General features: G+C 41.4%; 1 protein-coding gene across 1 annotated transcript in view; it reads left to right on the top strand.

The window, feature by feature from the left end:
- FAM185A (family with sequence similarity 185 member A) overlaps positions 1 to 8,935 on the top strand; it is a 162,503-nt gene extending 153,568 nt beyond the window's left edge. Inside the window, exon 8 of the mRNA XM_053716535.1 lies at positions 8,339 to 8,935. Coding sequence (XP_053572510.1) covers positions 8,339 to 8,454 — 116 coding nt within the window. The 3' untranslated portion in view covers positions 8,455 to 8,935. The remainder of the gene's footprint in view (positions 1 to 8,338) is intronic.

Below are 8,935 nucleotides of genomic sequence, written 5' to 3' on the forward strand. Positions count from 1 at the left end.
TACTTTAACAGCTTTGCTGTGGTTCTCTTTGCCTCCTCCTGCTGGCCAGGACGTCGTGGACTCCCCATATCTTAGGAAAGAAATCTACCTTGATGTGTTGACTTTGATTGATGTTTTGGGACTGTTGGGGTCAGATATAGTCTTACGTATATAATAAATTGCATACTGGGACAGTAGAACATCCTGCACTTTACATTAGAACAGTAGAATAATGCATTTTCATTTGGAGGCCTGGCAAAAAAAAACCCATTAATCTTATTTTTAACCAATGTCAAATACCTGCAAATTTGCAAAATAATGCACCGCCACTTGTAATCTATCTCAGAGTTTTGTGGGTGGGTAGTAAAAATGACATAAACGGGGGGCGGAGCAAGCCTGGGAACTGAATGGTCGCACTTCGCTTCAGCTCTGCTGAAAATGTCTACAATTTTATTTCATTGACCATCAGCCCAGCTCAATTTCATCCCTCAGGCACCCATTGTTTCTGAAGAGAGGGTTAGGAACCTTGGGGGCATCGAATGGTGGCCACAGAGAAGTGAAAGTAACTGTTTTTTTTGGGCCGACTAATGACTTGATTAGTGGAGAGCAGCCATTTTCTCCTCCACGTGGAAGCTCCCTAGTGTGGAACCTACTTTGGCGACTGTTTTATTTAGGACTTCGTATGTCAACACATGGACGATCACTTTGAAACTTAAGGGACACTAGAAATTTGGAATTGGTCTGCAAACCTAATCTGAAACAGAAGGGGCAGCCACGTGGTAGACTGCTGTATTAGTATGGGAGTCATCATACAAGTTTAATATGACTACTTCTTTTAAGCCCTAGAGGACTGTTTGTGGGAGCTGCTACGCATCTCATCAAAGGTGTGCTCAGCGCACATTGTAAATCTCTGAAGTTGTAGCACTACCAATCTCTCCATAAATTATGGACTCAGCCGCTAATATCTTATCTGAACTCGGCTCTCTCCTAAAGTGGCACCATAATGGCCTTGTCGGAACCTTAAGAGCCGCAATCAGCAACTCTACTAGACAAGATCTCACTTGAGATACATGGGCAGATCTAACTGGAAAACACAAGGCACGATTTGAATGCGGGGAACCGCATCAAACACTGACCACTGCGGTTGATAATGGGAAGTGCCTAGAGCCAGCTCACACGATGGTCCCTGTTCAGTCTCTGGACACCGCAGGAGATGGAGAAGTGACATGCGACTGTGACTTTGGTCACACGACAGATGCCGTTTGCTGGAAGGGGGTGGCTGATAGAGGGTTTCTGATAGCTAACCTCCTTCAGCTTGAGCGAATTCTTGCACGGCCTTGGCCACGGCCCCACAAGCTGAATCCCCCTTTAGTGCGATGAAGGCCATTTCAGACCGGAGGTTTCTGAAAGAGACTGAATCCTGTTTCTACAAGTCTGGTATTGGCTAGAGAATTAACTATGGAAATATTCTGTGTTCAATTATTGTGTTAGTTTTTATTTTACACAAATGGGAAAAAAAATTCTTTTTACCAGCGATTCAGGACACATATCATTTAACTTGAAAGCACTATGTTGGATTACTGCTAATGAATGTACCTGGTGCCTTCTTTACTCATCAGCCATAAAAAATTGAGAAGGCACCTATAGATTTGAGCAAGTACTTATATGCGAAATATAATTTATTTACATTTGTTTGTATTATGATATGGCCACTGCTATGTTTAAGTTTATATATAAGTTTCTTAGCGCTAACAATGTTTTTTTTTTTTTATTATTATGGGGAGCTGTCCATGTCCTTTCTCAGACTACTGTCATGAGCATAATGTGCGGTAGCAATCGAAACTGTTATATAACTTCCTTAGTTTCATTTTTGTTATTCAGCCTCCCTAGAGTATCTCTGTTATGAATATCGGCTGGCTTCCTACCCCCTCACTCCTTGTTATATGGATGAGTAAGGCTCTCAAAGTTCTCAGAATGTGGATGATACCTTGGTATGTCATAAGATTAACCTCCTCTCCCTCACCTTCCCTTCCCCTTTCCCCCTCCCTTTGCCCCCCCCTCCTTCCTTCCTTCCTTCCTTCCTTCCTTTTTGGGGTGTCCTGGCGCCGTGGAATGGTGTCAGGGGCCCCCTCCTGCTTCATTATACGTACTGAGGGGGTGCCAGAATCCCTAACTCACTATTAGCTTAGCTTTGCTTTGTTACTGTCAGTACAATTTGCTTGCATTGTGTTTTATATTTTTTGTATAGTCTCCTAGTAATAAGTATATAGTCTCTGAATCTCATTGCTGCAATAGCATTTGGTTAAATGGTTTCTGCTTTCTCTGAACCTAGACAGCTTTGAAGGTTATGTGGTCTAGAGGTTCACATTACTGATATATATTAAATTATGTATACCTATTTCACATGAGCTACTTCCATAAAATGTATTCATGCTGTAGGAAATGGCTTTAAAGCAATATTCATTGACGGAGGAGGTAATTGTCATTCTCCATCACTAGAGGGGAGTTACAGTTGGAGTATAACTTATACACTACAATTCCATGGGATTTTGCTAAAATCATTGCCTCTTTTGGTAAATGACTTAATAGTTCTCCTAGAGGTTTATATTTGCCCTTTAGCCCTTAATATGTAAAGTACAAGTGCTATAATTTATGATTCAATCTCCATACCTTATGAAGTAGTTTATGCTATACTTCTCCTAATTTATTTTATGCAAGCCAGTGTAAATGTTTATTGGTTGTGGGATGTTAACTATACTGATACCAACTTAACCTGTTTATTATGAACCATATTTAAAGAATACACAATGTTCACATACTTATTGAATGGGGGTTTTACAGCAGTTTTGTACGTGTATGCTATTAGAAGTTGGATAGCGTATTCTGAAAGCTTAACATTAGGCGTCATGTGTATTTCCTCATGGTTTGCTTGCTGTTGGGTGTAGGGCCCACACCCGGCTGGCAAGATTTTTGATTATTTTTACGCCGGCACATTTCTGCTTGCGTAGCATATATTACAGTTTGGAAGCTGGTACACTTCTACAACAGAGCTAATCTGGCTCGGTTATTGTTTTTTTCCCCTGACCTACACTCCTTATTGTGTATCCTTTATTTGCTGAGTGGTTATACTCTTCAACTTTTAAACGGTATCAGTGTATGCCGTCAGTCTTATGTAACACTAATAGCAGTTGTTTGGTTGAGGGCTGTTGTTTTATTGAAAGTCTATATAATTGTTAATACCATTACACACTTAGATACGCCACAATGGGCTAAAATAAGCTTCTAAGATTAGCGGAGAATCTAGGCACACCCTCAGTTTGGTAATCCATAAAACGAATCTGGTGACACTGTTAGGAAAAAACGTTTTTGTTTATTCAGTAAATTATGCAATTATAACGTTTTTTGAAGGGACTAAAGGGGTCATTGTGGCTTGTTTTTGGGTTTTTTAAACCCACATGGTTAATTAAGAGACACTGGTGTTTTATAGGCCTCAAAACATCAAGTGAGGTGGGAGGGGCCTATTTTCGCGCCTTAGTTGCACAGTTTCTTTGCTTTAGTGATTTCTAACTTTCTCCAGAGGTTCCTGCTGTGTTTGAGGGCTGTAAAAGAAGTTTTTTCCCCCACAAATTGTTCTGAAGAGCAGGTAGGCGCCACAGCAGAGCTGTGGCAAGGTGCTGAAAGTCCTTTTTACTGGTTTTGGCGTTTTTTCAATCCGGTTTTGTCATTAAGGGGTTAATTGTTTATTTGCATAGCTGTGCAAAGTTACTAAGGCTTTATGATGCTACTGTAAAAATTTCGTTAAGTTTACTGCTTTTTTACACTGTTTTGCAGAATTTGTGCAACTTTTTTCTCTTAAAGGCACAGTACCGTTTTAACTCTAAGTGTTATTTACTTTGATTACAGTGTTTTCCAAGCTTGCTTGTTACATTACTAGCCTGTTTAACATGTCTGACACCAAGGAAAACCCTTGTTCAATATGTTTGGAAGCCCCTTTTAGAATGTGTCCCAATTGTACTGATATGTTTTTAAACTATGAAGAACATATATTAGCACTAGATGATTCTCAGTCAGAAGTAAATGAGGGTTCGCCATCTAGCTCTCCCCAAGTGTCACAACCAGTAACGCCCGCACAAGTGACGCCAAGTACCTCTAGTGTGTCACATTCATTTACTTTACAAAACATGGCCACAGTTATGAATACAACCCTCACTGATGTTTTATCCAAACTGCCTGGTTTACAAGGAAAACGGGACAGCTCTGGGTTAAGGAAAAATGCTGAGCCGTCTCACGCTTTAGTAGCCGTATCTGATATGCCCTCACAATGCTCTGAAGGGGCGAGGGATTTGTTATCTGAGGGAGAAATTTCTGATTCAGGAAAGACGCTTCCTCAGACAGATTCTGATATGACGGCCTTTAAATTTAAGCTTGAACAGTTGTGCTTTCAAAGATCCTATGGATAAAAAATTAGAGGGTCTCCTTGTTCACAGAATTAAGGCCCTTAAGTTGGCTAATTCTTTTATTACAGATGCCTCTTTTCAACTGGCTAAATTAGCGGCAAAGAATTCAGGTTTTGCCATTTTAGCACGCAGGGCGTTATGGCGTAAGTCCTGGTATGCTGATGTGTCATCTAAATCTAAACTTTTGAACATTCCTTTCAAGGGTAAGACCCTATTCGGGCCTGAACTGAAAGAGATTATTTCCTCAGGATAGATCAAATAAGATGAGGACCAAACAAAATAATTTTCGTTCCTTTCGGAACTTTAAGAGTGGTCCCGCTTCAGCTTCCTCTGCTACAAAGGAAGAGGGGAATTTTGCCCAATCCAAGTCAGTCTGGAGACCTAACCAGGCTTGGAACAAGGGTAAACAGGTAGGGGGCAGACTCTCTCTCTTCGCTCAGGCTTGGGCGAGAGATGTTCAGGATCCCTGGGTTTTAGATATTGTGTCCCAGGGATATCTTCTGGAATTCAAGGGCTCCCTTCCAAGGGGGAGATTTCACATTTCTCGATTGTCTGTAAACCAGACAAAGAGAGAGGCGTTCTTACGCTGTGTAGAAGACCTACATATCATGGGAGTGATCTGCCCAGTCCCAAAAGAGGAACAGGGGCTAGGGTTTTATTCAAACCTGTTTGTGGTTCCCAAGAAAGAGGGAACTTTCACACCAATCTTGGATCTCAAAATTCTAAACAAGTTCCTCAGATTTACATCATTCAAGATGGAGACTATTCAGACTATTCTACCTCTGATCCAGGAGGGTCAATATATGACTACCGTGGACTTAAAGGATGCGTATCTACACATCCCTATTTACAGAGATCATCATCAATTCCTCAGATTCGCCTTTCTAAACAGGCATTATCAGAGTTTGTGGCCCTTCCCTTCAGGTTGGCCACGGCTCCCAGAATTTTCACAAAGGTGCTAGGGTCCCTTCTGGTGGTTCTACGACCACGAGGCATAGCAGTGGCACCTTATCTAGACGACATCTTAATTCAGGCGTCGACTTTCCAGCTAGCCAAGTCTCACACGGACATTCGTGTTGGCTTTTCTGAGATCTCACGGGTGGAAGGTGAACATAAAAAAGAGTTCTCTCTTCCCTCTTACAAGAGTTTCCTTCCTAGGGACTCTGATAGACTCGGTAGAAATTAAAATATTTCTGACGGAGGTCAGAAAGTTAAAACTCTTAACCACTTGCTGAGCTCTTCATTCCATTCCTCGGCCATCAGTGGCTCAGTATATGGAGGTAATCAGACTCATGGTAGCGGCAATGGACATAGTTCCTTTTGCCCGCCTACACCTCAGACCACTGCAGCTATGCATGCTCAAACAGTGGAATGGGGATTATGCAGATTTATCTCCTCAACTGCATCTGGACCAGGAGACCAGAGATTCTCTTCTCTGGTGGTTGTCTCAGGACCACTTGTCTCAGGGAATGTGCTTCCACAGGCCAGAGTGGCTCATTGTAATCACAGATGCCAGCCTGCTAGGTTGGGGTGCAGTCTGGAATTCCCTGAAAGCACAGGGCTTATGGTCTCGGGAGGAAGCACTCCTTCCGATAAACATTCTAGAACTGAGAGCGATATTCAATGCGCTTCAGGCGTGGCCTCAGCTTGCTGCGGCCAAATTCATCAGGTTTCAGTCGGACAACATCACGACTGTAGCTTATATCAATCATCAAGGAGGAACAAGGAGTTCTCTAGCGATGATGGAGGTAACCAAAATAATCCGGTGGGCAGAGGATCACTCTTGCCATCTCTCAGCGATCCACATCCCAGGAGTAGAGAACTGGGAGGCGGATTTTCTAAGTCGTCAGACTTTTCATCTGGGGGAGTGAGGTATTTGCTCAGCTGATTCAGCTATGGGGCACACCAGAATTGGATCTGATGGCGTCTCGTCAGAATGCCAAACTTCCTCGCTACTGGTCCAGGTCCCGGGATCCCAAGGCGGTACTGATAGATGCTCTAGCAGTTCCTTGGTCCTTCAATCCAGCCTATGTATTTCCACCGTTTCCTCTCCTTCCAGAATCAAGCAGGAGAGAGCTTCGGTAATTCTGATAGCACCTGCGTGGCCACGCAGGACTTGGTATGCAGACCTAGTGGACATGTCCTCGGTTCCACCGTGGACTCTGCCAATGAGGCGGGACCTTCTAATCCAAGGTCCGTTCACGCATCCAAATCTAATTTCTCTGTGTCTGACTGCTTGGAGATTGAACGCCTGATTCTATCAAAGTGTGGTTTCTCTGAGTCGGTCATTGATACCCTGTTTCAGGCTAGAAAGCCTTTCACCAGGAAGATCTATCATAAGATTTGGCGCAAATATCTTTATTGGTGTGAATCCAAAGGTTACTCCTGGAGTAAGATTAGGATTCCTAGAATATTGTCTTTTCTCCAAGAAGGTTTGGAGAAGGGATTATCTGCTAGTTCCCTAAAAGGACAAATATCTGCTTTGTCTATTCTACTTCATAAACGTCTGGCAGGTGTTCCAGACGTTCAAGCATTTAGTCAGGCTTTGGTCAGAATCAAGCCTGTATTTAAACCTGTTGCTCCGCCATGGAGCCTAAACTTAGTTCTTTAAGTTCTTCGAGGGGTTCCGTTTGAACCTATGCATTCCATAGATATTAAGCTTCTATCTTGGAAAGTTTTGTTTTTAGTAGCTATCTCTTCGGCTCGAAGACTTTCTGAGCAATGTGCTTTACAATTTGATTCACCTTACCTTGTTTTCCATGCAGATAAGGTGGTTTTACGTACCAAACCTGGGTTTCTTCCTAAGGTTGTTTCTATTAAGAATATCAATCAAGAGATTGTGGTTCCTTCTTTGTGTCCTAATCCTTCATCTAAGAAGGAACGTCTGTTACACAATCTTGATGTGGTTCGTGCTTTAAAGTTCTACTTACAAGCAACTAAAGATTTCCGTCAAACATCTTCTTTGTTTGTTGTTTATTCTGGTAAACGGGGAGGTCAAAGGGCTACCGCTACCTCTTTCCTTTTGGCTGAAAAGCATCATCCGTTTGGTCTATGAGACTACGGGCCAGCAGCCTCCTGAAAGAATTACTGCTCATTCTACTAGAGCTGTGGCTTTCACATGGGCTTTTAAAAATGAGGCTTCTGTTGAACAGATTTGTAAGGCGGCGACTTGGTCTTCACTTCATACTTTTTCAAAATTTTACAAATTCAATACTTTTGCTTCTTCGGGGGCTATTTTTGGGAGAAAGGTTCTACAAGCAGTGGTGCCTTCCATTTAAGGTTCCTGTCTTGTCCCTCCCTTCATCCGTGTCCTAAAGCTTTGGTATTGGTATCCCACAAGTAAGGATGAATCAGTGGACTCGATACATCTTACAAGAGAAAACATAATTTATACTTACCTGATAAATTTATTTCTCTTGTGATGTATCGAGTCCACGGCCCGCCCTGTTTTTTAAGACAGGCATATATTTTTTTTAAAAAAAAACTTTCAGTCACCACTGCACCCTATAGTTTCTCCTTTTTTCTTCCTAGCCTTCGGTCGAATGACTGTGGGGTGGAGCTAAGGGGGGAGCTATATAGACAGCTCTGCTGTGGGTGCTCTCTTTGCCACTTCCTGTAGGGGAGGAGAATATCCCACAAGTAAGAATGAATCCGTGGACTCGATACATCACAAGAGAAATAAATTTATCAGGTAAGCATAAATTATGTTTTTTCCTTCTGTATCCATGCATATTTTGATGTATCGCAGTGATGTTGTATTGTGACTTTAACCTCAATAAAAATTATTTAAACAAAAAAAAATGACATTAACATACAAGGTAAAATTAGATTTCTTGTTTATTACTGGTTACTAAAGTAAAACAAAATATGTTTCTAAACTGATTTGTTTTCTGCTTTTTCAGCTACTATCAATATGGTGGATAAAAGTGAAAATCTGATCAAAGTGGAATCAAAAAGTGGCCTCATTGCCCTAAAACTCCAAAGCTGGGTGCAATCACTAAAGTTGCACACAACCTGAGACAACTACTCATAAACTGGACTTTATATCCACACTACTGACTTCTATGCCGCTACAATAAGAAATTAAGGAGATTCTAAAAGAATGGTTTATCCAAAGAGAATCCGTCAAATGGGTTGTTCAATTTCACTCATTCATTGTCAGGAAAAGGTTTAGTATATTCAGGAACTTGATATCTCATATACTGATTTATTTTAAATACTGTAATTTAAATATAAACCACTTTTAAATGATTGAACGCTGCACACCCAGACTCTACAAACCCTAAATGTTAATAATAAGGGTAAGAAATAAAAAGGATCTAGTATTTTATTTGTCATCCCGTTACTATACATACGTGCCGGGTGGAAAATATTACTAGTTCATACAGGAAAAAATCTGTATCTGTGCTTGGTACTTGGTAATGCAAATGGATATAGAAAGACAGAATTGGAGACACATATGTTTGGTAAATAAAAAAAACTAAAGCTTGTTTACTATA

Source organism: Bombina bombina, chromosome 6, assembly GCF_027579735.1.
Source record: "Bombina bombina isolate aBomBom1 chromosome 6, aBomBom1.pri, whole genome shotgun sequence".
In the NCBI taxonomy this organism is placed as follows: Eukaryota; Metazoa; Chordata; class Amphibia; order Anura; family Bombinatoridae; genus Bombina; species Bombina bombina.